At 38.7% G+C, this 17,181-nt stretch overlaps 1 protein-coding gene, 1 long non-coding RNA gene and 2 other non-coding genes across 4 annotated transcripts in view; all 4 read left to right on the top strand.

Annotated features, from left to right (window-relative positions):
- The first annotated feature begins 1,934 nt into the window (after window positions 1–1,934).
- On the top strand, window positions 1,935–4,267 carry LOC112487725 (uncharacterized). Its single transcript, XR_003051082.1, has 2 exons — window positions 1,935–3,578; window positions 4,056–4,267. It is a non-coding gene; the product is annotated as an uncharacterized LOC112487725 (long non-coding RNA).
- Window positions 4,114–4,186, top strand: trnaf-gaa (transfer RNA phenylalanine (anticodon GAA)). The gene has a single exon. It is a non-coding gene; the product is annotated as a tRNA-Phe (tRNA).
- Window positions 4,268–4,483: 216 nt separating the features above from the next.
- Window positions 4,484–4,556, top strand: trnaf-gaa (transfer RNA phenylalanine (anticodon GAA)). The gene has a single exon. It is a non-coding gene; the product is annotated as a tRNA-Phe (tRNA).
- An 11,126-nt stretch (window positions 4,557–15,682) lies between these two features.
- LOC103386166 (inositol hexakisphosphate kinase 2) overlaps window positions 15,683–17,181 on the top strand; it is a 7,472-nt gene continuing 5,973 nt past the window's right edge. The window contains exon 1 of the mRNA XM_025059996.1: window positions 15,683–17,179. Within this exon, the coding sequence (XP_024915764.1) occupies window positions 17,046–17,179 (134 nt within the window). The 5' untranslated portion in view covers window positions 15,683–17,045. The remainder of the gene's footprint in view (window positions 17,180–17,181) is intronic.

Below are 17,181 nucleotides of genomic sequence, written 5' to 3' on the forward strand. Positions count from 1 at the left end.
TGCACACCAATGTACTCGGACTGTTTAGTACATAATGATGTTCATATGTTCTACAAAGACCTAATGGAGGCAGTATATTTGGAAATGTGAAACCTGAAATGCACTTTTGCTTTAGTTTTACTTCACATGGTAACAGTGTTCTTGTCATTTTTTTAGACTAAATATACCTCGTTTGATGCATTCATCTCTTACTGCTTATGTTGTGGGGTGAGCTGGAGCCAATCAACAACAGACATCGGACGGGTGCATCCTGGACAGTTGAACAGTGCATCAAAAGGCACACTCACATTTGGAGAACAAGTAAACAAAATCATCAGTTACCTCCCAGGGATCAAACTGCTAATCCTGTTATTGTAAGGCAAGATCACTAACCTCTCCCCAGTGGGTGGCTGGATTCCACATTTGTTATTTAAAATGACAAAAATGCCCAAAACAACATTTGTGACTACATTTACATAAAAGGAGTTGGAGTGTCACTCTAGAACACACACATTTAGCAGAAACCTATGTGGCTCACACTCATCAAAAATAAAATATGGTTTATATTTTTAGTATGTCTGGAGACCCACCTACGCTGCCACCTGTTGGACACAACCAGCCTTAGACTCAAAAATGTGTGCTAAAAGAGATACAAGGTAAATTAGAACATAGTATTAGAATTACAATTATGTCCCTTTTACTGTGTATTTAGCCCAGTTGTGTGAATAGCTCTGAAGGCTCAAAACCTTAAAGCAGAGAAGAGAAAGACCGAGGTTAGTGATTCATATCAACACACACTCTCACTGAACAAAGAAAACAAATGATTTGATTGGTTTCGACTTGTTTCTTTACAAAGAAGACATTTAAAAGACCTATGATTCTATATTCCAACGTGTAGAAGATTTTCAGAATTTCTATTCAGTGGTCTGAATTCATTTGATCAAATTTAAACCTTTAACAAAAACTGCCAAACAAGGCAGTGGTAGAACAGCAGCAGTGAGCCGGTGGGATAACAGTCTGACCATTTTAAAACTCAACATTGTCAATTTTAGGTCACTCTAGAATGTAAACTTTGGTCAATTTGTGAAAAAGAATTCACCTGCACTGAAAAATGTACTCTTTTGGGGTTTTTTTGCCTGAAGCTGGGCTACTGTTTCCTTGTTTTAGAGCCAGGTGCACCATCTATCTTTGTCGGAGGGCTAGAAGTCATGAGTGAAGGTCCAGATTAATTAAATTTGTTCTGTGATGTGAAGTCATTCTGTATAGAATTGTGAGAATAAAGAGCTGGTAACCATGTTTTCAGAGAAAGTCCATGTCCTCAGCTGATTCCCAGCGACAGTGCTACGCTTGGCAGCATGCTTGGAAAAGTCCATGCTTACCTTGTATTAATACCTCACATGACCAACAATACTTGGAAAATCTAACCCATGTCTTAAATACTTTGGTAGTATTTAATGTAAATCTTTTGTTATATTATACAATTGTTGTTCAGAGCAGGCTAAGCCCAAATAATGCCACTGATTTTTCTTTTCTTAGCTTAAATCCATGCACCTGGTGTATGTAATGGTCAGAATACCATGTGCAAAGGGAATGCTGTTTTGATGAGATTGTAGATGATTTTCTGGATAACTTAAGTGTTAGTTGTGCTGCCTGCCTGTGCCTGTTATCTTCCAGACACCTGGCTCATCTACACCTGCATGCACCGACACAGGCGAGCAAACGCAGGCTAGTAACTGTCACTATAGGTTAGCACTGACTGTTTGGTGAAAATGTTAATACGACCGTAGTGTTTGCTGTCACCTTTGTTGTACTTGCTGTTAGTGTTCACTGCTTAAGAGCTGTAATTACAGTACAGTGGGGCCCAGTGCAGAGGCCATGTGAGTTCTGTCCCACACTTGCAAAGCAATCCTGAATGTAAAAACACATGCCACACACTCACACATGTGCATATGTACTACTGTGGACAGTCATCATTTGCTAACTTTATATGATTTTATAGTGTTTTTTGTGATTGTATTATCGTCCAAGCTAAAAAAAAACAAAAATAGAACAAATAAATAAGATTTTCAAAGTCTACATGTGCTGTGTTGACTCTTTGTTAATGACTCCAAAACCAATTGTTGTTGGTTTATAAATAAACAGATATGCATTATATATCTTTTAATCCTAAAAATGAATTTGAACAATGGTTTGCGGTCAGTGTGGGCTTGGAGAATGGTAGGTGTTTAGTCTTGGAGAGCAGTGGTCTGTGGGTAGAAGCTGAGCATGTACGGTATCTCTTTGGTTTCACATTCCTCTACTTCCTTTGAAAATACTGTGTTTTGGGTGTAGATTGTCTTTGACAATGTCATGGGCCCTCCTCATCGTCCTGGTTGTGTAGCTGTTCTTTCCTGAGCAGAAAGATTTCTCTGCCACACAGTGAATGAACTTGTAAACAGTTTTCACAGTTTTTCTGTGGTAGGTGGAGAGTTAAGTTGGACAAATACCAGGTAGAAAAAGGCCTGAGTGACGGACAGGTGGAAAGTGTTTGTAAATACATCAGCTCCAGTGGGCTAATCCTTGAGTGTATGACCGGGGATGATGAAATGTGTGGGCCAACATGTGGGTACATTTTAAACCCCAGTGTAGCATTAATGCAGGCACACTCCTTCTATGGAGCTGCTTCTTGGTTTAGTTGCTTTTTCTTCTGTAAAGCACATAAGAATAAAAGCTGTTGAGGAATGCTGTGAGAACAGGCTCAAATATGTGGGCTATTGTGATGTGTGGGCAGGAGTTGCTCCAACCCTCTGCAGTATAGGAACAGGGAGGTCATGTACGTGGGATGTAAAAGCTTGCTGGCTTAAATAATTCAGCAACAATTTTATCGATCTATTGCTTAAATACATATTGTGATTTGTACATAACTTAAGCTTGTGGTTCAAAAGCAAACAGCATTACGATCATGTTGGGTTCTTACAGTAGATTGTGCTACTTCATCATATAAAGTTTCATCCAGGTGAAAGGAGGAAAAACATTTATCCAAAACAACCTCCACTCAATTTACAATAAATATAAGATTGATAATTTAACTCAGCTTAAGGGTATGAATTGAAATGCAATGCGACTCTAGATTCACCTTTACCAATACTGACGTGGTGGGAGTCCACAGATTCTTCCATACCAATAACATAACCTACAATCAAAATTGGGGTTTCAGTGGGGAAATATAGATGCATACATATGATGCATCGTGAATTGATTTAAAATCGAAACAAATGTGTGCTAATACAACAAAAGCAATAGGCACGAATTAAGCAACAGTTACACATACACAATCAATGTAAATGAGACGACACCAATGAAGGAGGATTAAGTGAAAAAGCATTTTAGGCAACGGTTGGAAAAGTTGAGCTTTCCAGGCGGCACCGGACCGCAACATCCAATCAGCGACGAGGTTATTCCGACGTCAACTTCCTGAAGTTAGCGGATAAGTTTGTCAACAATGGCGGACAAGCTCACGAGCGCCGAGTGTAGACAACAAAACAACTGACGTTTTGTCGGGACCGGAACCTAAGGTACCGCTGGGACCGGCTGTCTCCCAGACGCAGCTCCTAGAGACGGTGAAATACACGATGCTGCATGTGTTTCCACATTGATATCTAACTGACTTTGGTTGGAATTTTACTTGAAAACTCAACCGGCAGTTAAAAGACTTAAATGTCTACAAAACTGATATTCTTGTTGAACAAAGGATATTAATTAGTGAGTGCAATTTTATCTATATGGAACTTGCTGCAACTGTATCACTTACCGGTGACATATATGTAAGGCGTAAATGATGAAAATGACAAAAGACATAAGCCGTACTTTGCTTGACCAGACAGCGACCTCAAGTGGAGCAGTGTGGGAATACAGGATGTGTGATAGTATCACAGCCGAAATAGCTCAGTTGGGAGAGCGTCAGACTGAAGATCCCAGGCTCCCTTGTTCAAACCCGTGTTTCGGCTATTTTTTTTTTTTGTCTTCTGGCAGTGAGAATTAGTAATTACTTTTCATATATTTGAACCTTGACCGTGGAACACATTTCTGTATTCTAGGTTCAAACAGTGACCCCCAGCGGGCAATGATGTGAGTGCGGGATAGGTGCACTACTGAGCCGAAATAGCTCAGTTGGGAGAGCGTCAGACTGAAGATCTGAAGGTCCCTGGTTCAATCCCGGGTTTCGGCAACTTTTTTTGTACTCCCTGAGCTGGAGTGGAGAGCAGTGTTACTAAGAAGGATTTTTAATAAAGACTTGCCTTAAACCTAAGTAGCACTTTGAGTAGAACATTGCCTTGTTCGTCACGACACAACCTCTACTTTAGTCAATTCCACAGGGGTGATGCTGATATTTCTGGCAGTGAGAATTAGTAATTACTTTTCATATATTTGATCCTTGAACGTGGAACACATTTCTTTATTCTGGGTGTCAAACAGTGACCCCCAGCGGGCAATGATGTGAGTGCGGGATACGCGTAGCTACCGAGCCGAAATAGCTCAGTTGGGAGAGCGTCAGACTGAAGATCTGAAGGTCCCTGGTTCAATCCCGGGTTTCGGCAGGTGGAGCTCTTCTACCATCATGGGTATCCAAGTTTTGTTACAAAATGAATGACCCAACTATCCTGATCCTTTTGTTTACCAATTGTCTCTATATAGTTTAGGTTTGGCGACAGAACATTGTAGTTTTACAAAAATAACATAATTTTATGCCATTGCTGATATTTTTGAGGTAGAGATATAGTCTCAATCAAGTACATTCCACGTTTTTAACATGAATTGCTTTTTAAAGAGGTTCCTCTAAGAGCATGGAATCATATCTATGCAAAATCACAGTTCTGACTCTCCTCTGTCTTCTCTGGGTATGGTTGTCATGGTAAATTAGAACAAGTTTTTAATTTACTTAACTGCTTAAAAAAAAGGATAATATAAATATATATATATATAGCCATTAGTCATACAAATTAGTCATTTGAGGATTCTGACTTTACTTGGGTATAGGCTAAAAATACAAAATGGAGCTTATACAAAGGAACACTTTGTGTCATTCAGTCTTGTATGACTTAATGTAATCTAAATACCAGTGTTTTGATTGTCATGTTTAAAAGTTTATTTTCTTCTGTTGACTTTTGCATTTATTTTTTTAAATTATTATTATATTATATACTTTTGTTATCATTTTGGATTAATTTAAATCTTAAACAACATTGCATGTAAACGTTTGTGAAACTGATATGTTGTTTTTTTGAGAATATTAAAGCATTTTTAGTTGCAGCTGTTTGATTATAAAAATAACTCGTCATCTTTAATTAAAATTCTGCTTCCTTGTTTGTTACCCTGTAACTCTATTGCCTCAGTAATATCCTGGACAGCCTGTTATGTAAGAGCTCGATGCACTATGTGTTTTCACTGCAGCCGTTTGGTTTCCTAGTGGCTTTTGTTCTCAGAGCTCTTGGTGAGCTAGAAAAATGCCTACAGATGCCAGTCAAGTTCTATACTAATTCAGCGTCAGTGTGCCTAACAGGTGGAGAACAGTCTAGACAATTGAGCGGATGGATGGGTGGGTGTATGGGGAGAGGATGTTTTGGCTTTAATTAATGAAAACACTATTCAATGTTTTTTAACTAACAAGAAGCTCTGATGACGTCAGATGTTCTGCTCTATCCTGGCTTTGCTTAATGGCCTGTTTGAGTCTGATATGTCTGAATAACTACACTGACTAAGATCCAGGTTTCCACCGACTTATTCAGTGCTCCATCAGGTCCTTTAAAACTAATGTGCTTTTAAAAGATGTTTTTAAAAATGTTTTCTTAACATATTATTTTAAAAGATTGTAGTTAATATTGTAAATATGTCTTTGTTCTTCTAATTTAATGGTCTGGTAATTGAGTCATGACTTATGATCTGACTTCCTGTTGCATTTGTAATGACAAAATATACTTTAATTTAACAGTCATCAATTATTTTGCTTATGTTGTTGTGACAGTTTTGACAGTAACAGTTATTTGTGACACAAAAAATAAACATGCCTTTAGATTGTTTACATTTCATACAGTGCTGCAAAATAACTACAGTCAAATGAATTATGTTGCTGTACTGAAGGGATCTTGTGAGTACAGAAGGTGTATGGTAGAGTTTCTAAAACATATGGTCTTTTTTCGGATCTTGTGACATTACCCCGCAAGGACACACAGTCTAACCTCTTTGTCCTCTGAGGCAAAAGGAAGGCATTGTTCTCCAAGACTGACTGAGTAGAAAGTAGCCAACCTACACACTGTTCCTTGAACAAACTCCAAGAACAGTGGGGGGACTTGTGTAATGTCCTAGAATGGTGTTAGCTTGTTTTTGTCCTTCTTTGACATTTAGCCCTTCTAGGGAAAATGTGCGTCATCTTTTCGATCCTACATTTAATAAAAAAATTAATCCACCATGTTGTTAGAATGCACAGTGTGGCCATGTTTTTCTGAAAGAAAACAGACAATTACAAAAGGACGAGCTGGCTAAAATAAGAGTAAGCTCACACCTCCCAAAAATGGCAAAACGCTGACATCGTGAGGTTAATTGCTGGCATTTGGTATGCTCAGGTGCCTATGTAAAAAAAAGCCATATAATAAACCATTGTATACAAACCTTTTTTGTACTTGCACTATAGAGACACTTTCTTCAATTTCCTTCCTTTTTACTAGTAATTCATGTGAGAAAAATAGTAGAGTAGCACATTGTTCTTTCTACTGTTCAAGACATGCAGACTGGGGCCTAGCTTTTTGGCCAGTATGAACTGACCATATGAGAGCTTAAGCGATAGAAGAATAAATTAATAATAAGTTGACAATATTTGGTATACACTTCCAAATCCTCTATTTCCCCCTTGATTAATCTTCTCAGCATTGTTTTAGATCATCACATGGTGTTGACCCCGTGGCTCTGCCTGCACAAAGTCAGATAAATCTGACTGATGTCATTAAATGGATACCAACAGGTGCACAAGACCAGTTTCCACGTAACTTACATCTTGCACAGTCTATGAAAGCTCAACGGGCATCACATTCACCAGTTGCTATGCTTTCACATTTCATATTTTCCAGTCTAAGTCACAGACATCTTGGTCTGCAATGCACCATGGCCACGGTGTATCAGTTTAGCAGTTACACTTTCCAGTAATAGAACTGTTGCACTTCGTTCAGAAAGTGTTTTGGGCAATTTTTTTTTTTAATGCAGTGCAGTATTCAAATGAATTTTATTAAAATCTTACACTGAAAAAACAAATAGAAAAAGAATAGTAGCAGGTCATTAAATCAAGAGACCTTAGCTTTACATGAATAATCCACATATTTTTTTTCCAAAAACACATTCTCCATTTGTTCATTAACCTCTGTTTTAGACATTCTCTCTCTCTCTCTTTCTATGATCCAAATCTCTCCTTTCTTTGCACAAGTTTATGGCCTGTGATGTAACTCTACATCACAACCATAGCAGAGGAACAACATTGCTGAGGTTACTGATGCAGCTTTTACATTCTCACTATGAAGAAAAGCTAAGAATAACTTTTTCACATGTGTATGGAAACTGAGAGAGTGAACCAAAAAAAATCCCTTAACCCGATATTAACCTGAATTAATTCGATGTACAGTGATTAGAGTAATTGTGTTTATTTAATAATTTAAAAAATATTAATATTCTACAGAAATCACAAGCTAATCTGCGTATTTAATTTTTATGACATAATGAACCCAATTCTCCCTTTCCTTTCTCTTTTTACGTACAGTCTGCCGCTGTTAAATGATACAGTAAAGCAGCATGTTTACATTCACACAAACTGTCATTGTCCCTCCTTCCCTTCTAGAACGTTTAAGGTGACAAAAAGCTGTCGACCAATCAGTGAACTGCCCACACCGAAAAACGCACACTTGAAAACTGAAGCGGCTACGTTACCAAGACGAGGAGAACAAGGTATATTTATATACATTTTTAAACTAGAAAATATATATTTCCAATTGTGTAATTAAAAGAATCGGTGACATTTGAGTAAATGATACGTTTAGTGTGACGGAAATGCCTCGCAGTGAAGAGCGAGAGAGAATGTTTATGTGCCGCATTACACCGCTGACACCAGCTGACGTTAATGGTGCTGTGAAGGGACGTTTTAAATAGCTGTCTGCCCGGAGAGCGTAAAATGCCCGAGTGCAATATAGAATCAATTAAAAAAAAAAAAAAAAAATATTAAAAAAAAAAAAAAAAAACACAGTGTAAAATCACAATGTTTTTGTCTATATCACCTGACCTTGGCTGTGCTTGTGTATCATTTTTAATTCACACATATCTATTATTCAGAATCTTGTTCTTTCTTTTTCACCTACACCACAAGAGATTCCAGGGATACCTCCATTGGTTAAGGTCTATTCTTTAACACTTACAAAACCTTGGGGTGAGGATTTCCCCACCTGCTGGTGTTTTCTGACTTCTCAGCTGGTCTGACCTCACAACCTGCTGTGGATTATTTATCTTGTGTAACTAAATCAGTGGGGTGACATTGATGAAAAGAAGCTCTGTGCTAGCTGTAAAAACATTTTAAGCAAAACATAGTTCACATGTCACGTTCAGTGACGCAATATCACACCCTTCGTCTAATTGCACATACAAAAGCCCGTTTAATAAACTTTTTTGCAGTGCTTTAATGAATCTTAACGTTTTTCTATACTGTACTTTCAGAACAGGGTCATGTTTTTAATGTAAATAAAGACAATTTACAAAATGATATGCCCACTCAGGTAGGAAGTTTCAGATATATATAATTTAAGACAAGAGTATCTACATTTCATATAGACTTTTATGCAAAAAAAAGTCCCTTTTGAAACCGGTTCTAAACTTCTGGTGGTTTCAAGCTTTTAATCATGCAATGATGGCATGCAAAGAGAAGGTTTTTCTCATAAATGAAAATAAATTTGATTGTGACCTGCACTAAGTAAAACACTAGCAGGGCACGTGCTTGGAGTGAAAGTAATGCCACATTTGAGGACCTGGTATCAAAGCATGGCCTCGGCCTTCTGCCAGCTGCACTTCTTTGACCTTACTGAATAATTCAGTTACTCTCCCAGACAGCTGAGGGTGACTATTCGGCTATCGTTGTCTTTCATGACTGAGAGTTAAAGTCTATCTTTGTCATGGAAAATGTGACAGGACCTCATCAGGCGATAATCTCCTGAACAGTTAATATTTCTGTTGTGTTGTTGTGAACCCAGGTTGACAAATAAGGTAAGTATCAACTCTGGCATCAATAGCATCAAACATGCCAGGGAAACATTTTGGACAGAGGATGGAGAGTGTGATGGTATTTGTCATTGAGGGGACACAAAGGTTGAATTTATTCCAACTTGTTAAGTGGGCCGTCCTGCCCCATGTGGTCCTGGCACAATCCTGGGTGTTTGCCAGCAACATTCTTCCTAGTCTAGCTCCTGTCAATTCACATCCCTCCACTGAGCCACACTCTCCTTAAGTGGCTTTCTGTTGAGGGATTACTGGGTTTATATTTAAACTCTGTTCTCATTGTCAGTTGTCTCTTAATGTTTACGTTAGTTCTAGATAATTTAGAATCCATAGTTGTGTCCCGGTGCCTGGCATCTGTCTCCTTTGATGTGTCTATATATACATACATCAAGGGCTGTATGATAATATCGCTTCTGATAAATTATCAGCTGATATATTAACGTAAAATATTATTGTTCCGACAATGTAATTGAACTAAAACTTACTACCAAATGCACCAAAGGTCTTTACTTAACTTAAACTAACCCCCATGTCTTCTCAGGGCCAATGGTTTTGGAGGATGACTACACTGCTACGATTTGCCATACATGCTCAGAAAATGTACTGGGTGAGTAAAAAAAAGGGCTAAGAAGGCCTTATGAAACGTATATTTGAATACTGAATTTTGCCTGTGTTATGCTACATGCTAACAGTAACATATATGCACTGTCCAACCCAGTTTCTCTCCCTGAGACTGAGAGGTTGGTGATTTTGTTCTGTGGAGTAAAAATGTGCTCGCATTTGCAGGCAAACAGAAAAAAACAGGGTTAAATAGGTCTGGCCTGCAGAAACATCAGCTTCTATTTTAAGCCTTTAGTTTTGTTTCACCATTGCATTTGTTTAATCCCACTGACCTTTGCTCAGCAGCAGATATTCATGTCTCCGTGTGTTGAACACTTTTGTCATTTGAACACAAGTTAGACAAAATGTTTTTTCCAAAGAACAACTTTGTCCTCGACATCTCCACTGTTACATTGACTTCATTTCTGTCAACAGTCTTCTTAAACTCTTATATGTAGGTCATTCTCTACCATATCACCTTTCCTGCACTCGGTGTCAGGTGTGGTATTACTTGGCCGGATCATCATCAAAGTGTTGTGCAAGATCAGTTTAATGTGTGAGGTCCAGTGAACGTGTCAGGGCTGATGCACACTAATAGCTGGTGGTTTTTCAAAAATGTTGTCACTGACAGCATAAAAGCCAGTCAGACATGCTTAGATCTGGAACAATTGCACCTGAACAGGTTTTATATTAAATACAAAATGCTTCTCCTACACAATTAATCAACAAAAGGCAACCACACGATAAATTAGAATGCCTTATATACTTAGATGTTATAGATATATTAATTATCAGCACTAACCCAATTTATGTCCTGTAACTCCTGCTACCTTGAGTCTGAATTCTCCAACAGCTAAGTGACCAAGTGTACTTAGTGACTGCAAGAAATGGGACATCACCACAAAGAGAAAAATGCATCTTCTTCTTTTGTCGAAAAGTAATTTCCCCTTTTTAAAGACACCAGCTGGACTAGGCTGAATGTTGTGTGAATTATGGCTGATTGCTAGGTTTAGGCTACAATTTTCAAATAAGGACCACTTATCACTGAGGATTCATGCAGCTCCTTGGGGGGAAGATTAAGCACTTGTTGTTCACTCTCAAAACCAGACTGAAATAAGATTGAAGATTTTATCTTGATTGGGGGGATGGGTGGGGTGGGGGGGGTATGTACTGATACATCCATAATCCTCTGACATGTGCTCTGCTCTTCACATGTACTGCTGCTGTGCAGAGCTGTTGTTGGCACACAGAAACACAGTCTGCCACTGCCAGTGCAGCCTACACCGTAGAGTAGAAACAACCCACATCCTCACCCACACAGCCACAGCACACACCGTTTTCCCAATAAGCCTCTAACTGTAGTGGATAATTATCATTGTCAAAAATGCACCATCACAGAAGATGTACTGTAGTGCACGGGCACTTGAGAAACGTAGTATCCACTTCACTCAGACTTATGGTTCAGGTTTACCTTCCAGTGTGTGTACACCACAGTACTGAAACTGTACCCCATCTCAGTGCCTTATATTACAGTATTATGTTTTGGAGCGTGTGAGGGCTTTTTCCAAGGATTAATATTTAGTTGGAGGAGTAGATAGATTGAGCCTGTTAGTGGGACATGTGAAGATGTATGACAATATTGAATATCTTGGATGAAGAGAATATTATTGATCTAATTTTCTTTCAGTATGTGTATATCAAATTTCAGGCCTTGCTGTCTTTGGTGGCAAAGATAATCGTCAACTGAACTTGTAAATTAAAACCGAATTATCAATTATTAATCAACTGCTAATATAATGCTCAGTCAGCAGTCAGTTAACGAAAACCTGCAGTAGCATTATGTTTAATGTGGATAGGGTGAGGATATTTAGTAGAAATTTTTTTTTATTAGTTATAGTAATTAATTTTACCTGAATCCATGCTAAGACAGATGATTCAAATTCATGTTCATTTCAATAGGATTCATACTTTGTTTTTGTTTTATTTCCCATTTCTGTTTTTCTATTTTCCAGAAAACATTTAAAGGCCTCTTTGCATCAGACAGAAGAGCTGAAAAGAAAATACTTTTCAGTGTCAGGGAAACGAGGCCCGATCTTAAATTCAGGTCATATTTATGCAGTACGATTGAAGAATGTCAGCTAACTCGATGACTGACATACATCTGTGACCAGCTTAATGGGATCACCTTTTTGCCGGGCTAAAAGCATGCCACCGTCTTTATGTCAGTGTTTTGGTCACATGCGAACAGCTTGCATTAGCTTGTGTTTAAGTGTGATTGCTATTATTTTTGGCAACAGAGGTGCCTATGTTTATTTTGGTCAGACGCCATCCTGTCACCTCACGTGGAGGCATTATAAGATGTCACAGGCAACACACTTGGCAGGTGAACAAATGTTAATGATGTAAATGTTGATATAAATACAGTATATGCACACACACACACACACACACACACACTCATAAACATAGTGGTTGGCTATTGTATTACTCTCCTTTAAACCAAGCCAAATAGTTATGGACAGAGTCTGTTTTCCACTGAATAAAATAAGTGTTAGAATATTACTACTTATAGGATAAGTTCACAACACACACAAACAAAATTGGCCATTTTAGTCCAGTGCTGTGCTGCACTTTACCGAGCATTTACTAGAGAATGTCTACTTAAACACGGCAGTGAAATCAGTGTTGCTGAGGCAGTGTGTATGTCTTAACTGCAGCAGAGCTGCATTGTGTCACTGGACTGAGGCCATAACGGCCTCTGTCTAGTGTTCCTGAACAGTACGGACAGTCCAAGTGTGTAAGCCAAAGCCTACATCCAGGGAGAATTTGACGTCAAGGTTTCTGTTTCCTTTACGGTGTCGCCGAGCTTATGGTCTGATTAGTGCACCACTAATTCTCTGACTCACAGTCAACTTGGCCACTTCAGACACTGCTTGACACCTGAGGTGTCCTTAAAATAAAGTAGAAGAAGAAGTGTAAGCCCCACACTTTATTTGAATAAAGAGAAGTAGGGATTTTTCTGTCGCAGCTATTTTTGAGTGAATTGAGCCTGGCAGGGTTTTGAGTTCAATGCTAGCTAATTAGGTCGTTTTCTTTTAGCATTCACAGTTTTAATCACTACCCTCGTTTAGGCTCTCTCCTTGTTCCTTGTTCTTTGTGGAACATAGTGTGTCTATTTTTCATATAAATCTGGTTAAAAAAGGTAATAGAATAAAAAGTATTGTATTGTTGCTTATAATACCTCCTCAATGAGTCCTTACATATTATTGATATATTCACTTCAAGCCTAATATAGTGTGTGGTCCTAGGAGATGCTGCATCTGTGAAAGCTTTCAGTCCATCAAGGGCTTGTACCATCAGCACACATAAGTGCATGCAACAATTTAAAAACCCTACACCTCTCCATTACGTGGCGGCTGCTACAGTTCTGTTCTGTTGTCTCCACATGGGAACATACGTTACTACACAAAAGTTTATTGAGGACAGGGTTATTTTCGGTGATGTGATTCTCATTTGTGAGATAATTAGGCCAAAACCCTGATGATCATCTTTCATCATCCACTTTTCTGATCCACTTATGCCTTGTCACCTTGCTCTTATTTCCCCTCCATTTTCCAGGTCTTCTTCCTTTGTCTGTCAAGCATCGTATTTTTTCTGTGATGATTTTGAAGATGCAGGTCTTCATGACACAGGCCATACTTGACTTTAAGCTTGTGCAAATGTAGTGTTTTTCCAGAAGCCACAGTGTATTTCGGTTAAAATAGTTGTTAGTGAAATACACAGCCTCTACGGTGATTGGTGTTTCATGAAATAAAATAATTTTAGTACCAATAATCAGGAAGTGCTTTGAAAATCGTTATTATTACCATTACTTTAGTTTCTCTTTAATAGGACAAAAGCTTTTTTCTGGGAACCTGTCCAGGATGAAGTCAATTTTATTTTTTCACAAAACACATTTGTCTGAAATTACAGTTATAAAAATATAATTGAAAAATAAACTAAAAATATTTGCATTTGTTCTCTGCATGGTTCCTAATCCTGTCTGGAGGGCAGTGCATTACAAACACCCATCGGCTCACGGGAGACATACAAGATCAACCTTCTAGTATCATTGTGGCCACAGACATGGTCTGTCACCACAACACAACATACTGTATGTCTGGACCTATAGGAAGTTCCATATGTGGAAATAGTGGCAGCTGGAGAATTGCTTCCTTTCTGAATGATGCCAGTGTTTATTTTTCTTTTCCTTTTGGCTCAGAGCAGACTGTGCTTATTAATAGCCATACCACAGTCTGAATGTCCAACCGCCTGTGGTATTTTTAGTGGCAGCTTATAGGTGTTTGGTGACCCATGAGGATTTGGTTAGTGGGTTTATCTATGTGTGATGTGATGTGAGGTGATCAGTCTGGAAAGTGACTCTGCAAAGCACCGCACAGGTAAAGTAATCCTTTTTTCCACAATGTCTCTGTCATGTATTTAATGAATTAATTAAGTCTACAGTTGTGTGTGTAATGAGTAGTTAATTGTATATTTAGTGTTGTCATATAGCATTTGAACATTCGACTCAGAGTGTGTGCATGTCTGTCTGTATGTTCTCCCCATTCTCTCAATCTGGTCCGAGACATGTTTTTTTGCACGTAACATTTGGCTACTGTGCCAAGCCAATCAACATCTCAGAACATCTCACTCAGATAAGAGTCTCTGATCTCTGAGATTCTCTCAGAGAGAAACTAACAGAACAAAAGTTTATTTATTTTTAGAAGTCGATACATTTCCTTTCTAATCTCTCTTACTATAAAGTGTCTCCACATGTTTCGAAGAACATCTTTCCTAATTCGGATGAAGCTGATTTAATGTGGTCTATACATCTTAATTCAGTACAACTTGGACACACTTTATAACCCCTGCAGCACAACTATACATTATTATCTTTAAATGGTGTGTGGCCAAAATTCTTAGTGCTGGTAATATCCAGCAAATTAAGAGATAATTTGTGGAATATGTAGCAATTATGCAATAGACCTTTTTTGAGCTTTGATGTTTCAATAAATATGACATTTACTTCAGGTGAAAACATCAAATTGCTGACACAAATTTAAGGGTGATCCGGAGGGGTCTACCTTTTTACGTGACAAGGATACAAATTAGAGGTGGTCTTAGTCCTTGGATGAAGCTGCATATTTTGTTACATATTATTTTATGGGATTTTTGTGCAAATTTGTTTTTTTGTTCTCAAATCACTTTGAAAGATTACATTGAAAAATTTGTAAACAAAAGTAGAAATGTAATTTCTTTATAAGTACACAACATTCAAAAACAACAGCATGTAAAGGGCTGTTCCCAGTGTTTAAGTGAATCCACTGCTATTTTCTACCTGTCTGTCCTGTCCTATTTTATTGTCCAAACGGGATTAGAGAGATTAGCGCCGGGCATTTTGACTGTTCCGTGCACAACCAGCAAAGTAACCTTTCACTATGTACATGTACACATACCCTTAGAAAGGTCTGGTTGATATGCTCATCCCTTGTTTTTGTTTTTCGCTACTGGTTCAAATCAGGATGCACATGAGATGTTATTTTGCCAAAAGTAATTTCTGTAAAAAAGCATGGCAGAAAAATATCATTCTGCCTGAACCCAAAGAACTTAAACCACTCTTTGACTTTGTGCATCATAATAAATGCATCCTAATAGACCATTTTGAAAATATTACCTTCTCATATATAACATTGTAAGAGTCGTGTTCTATGGCCCAAAACTGTTAGATCTAATACTTTACTTTTCAAGGAGTCGTGTTCTATGGCCCAAAACTGTTTCTGTTAAACAGATCTAATACTTTACTTTTCAAAGCATGCCAAGGTTAAAATAGTGCCATGACCCTTGGACCTTCAAATCAGAGCAGATATCAGAATGTAACTGAATGTGAGTGGAAACCATACAAGTTATACAAGTTAAAGAACTTTTGCAGTGGCTTTGAACTAGCAACACCTCCTTGTCCAAAAACTATGGGACCATTTTTAAGCAACTGGTTTTGACACCCCCTAGAATTCTTCAAATATGTGTTTTTATGATTTTTGGACTTAAATGGAGGCTCTATAGGCAAAATACCAAATAGGTTTTTAGACAGGCTCATGGGCTGGAGGCTGGAGGTTTTTGATTGGGCGTTTGATTCAGATGTCATATCTGTTTGAGGTACAAAACATTCTGGTTTTAAGGGGAATGTTCACTTTCATTGGACTTGAAAATTGGGGCTATTTGAATTTAAAGAATGCTTCTGTAATGACCTGACTGTGACAAACTTCTTTTGCCAACATTGTTTATTTAACTTTTTCAGAAATTGTGACAAACTTTATTTAAAGAGATGAAAAATGAAACAAATAAAACTGGCCTGTTTTCCTTTGAACATTAACACATTCACTTTTTATTGAAATTAAATTATCTGTCTTGTTTCCTTGCTTTGGTTTTGCATCTCTGTCATGTCTGTCGGTCTGGATGTTCATGCACAGACAGAAAAACAGCTGAGTTCAGCTTCATTCTGCCTCCTTGTTTTGATTCCTCTTTTCTTTCCCTCCCTTCCCCCAGACTCACCCCTCCCACCACTGTCTTTGTTTGCTTGCTCTTTTCTCCTGAGGGGTACCACCCAACAACCTGCTTCTGGGGCTCCTGATTGGTTGGTTGTTTGTAAAGGGGCGGTCCCATGTCAGGGTTGTGTGAGAGCTTCCTAGTTATATCCCAGCTCTCAGCTGTTGGGGAGTATTCAGTCTGCAGCTGAGGGTTGAGTATGAAGTGCGAGTGTTTACTTCATCCACTGCTGCCGCGCTGGTCCATGTCCAACGGCGAAAGGATACACCAGAGCTCATATTTCTATTTATCTGTATCACCAGGCAGACAAGGAGTCTGGTCGTAAAGAAATTTAAATTTCTTTCGATCTTTGTGTTTCCCTCTTTGTTGTCAAGAGCAGAATTCCTGACAGGACAGAAGAGGCTCATCTTCATCACAACAGTTAGCTTGTGAAGACCACAATTTGCAAAGTCTCATTGCAAGGTAACCACGACTAGTGCTCTGTGGACCTGCAGTGAGCCAGAGAGGGAGTGTGCACATCCCTGTCAAATTGGGCCCCCACCGCATTGAGTGTGCGTGCCTGAGGAGGCTAATGCCCGCGCTAGTGTGGACGGGGCTAGAGGAGGATGAGTCCGGCTGTGGAGGCTCAGGCCCAGGAGGCCATGAAAGCGGAGGAGAAGCAGAAGCAGCAGAACAAACTGCAGCAGCAGCAGTGCTACATGGAGAAAGGGGTGATGCTTGAGCCCTTTGTGCACCAGGTGG

The sequence above is a fragment of the Cynoglossus semilaevis genome, chromosome 11 (assembly GCF_000523025.1).
Source record: "Cynoglossus semilaevis isolate Cse_v1.0 chromosome 11, Cse_v1.0, whole genome shotgun sequence".
Lineage (NCBI taxonomy): Eukaryota > Metazoa > Chordata > Actinopteri > Pleuronectiformes > Cynoglossidae > Cynoglossus > Cynoglossus semilaevis.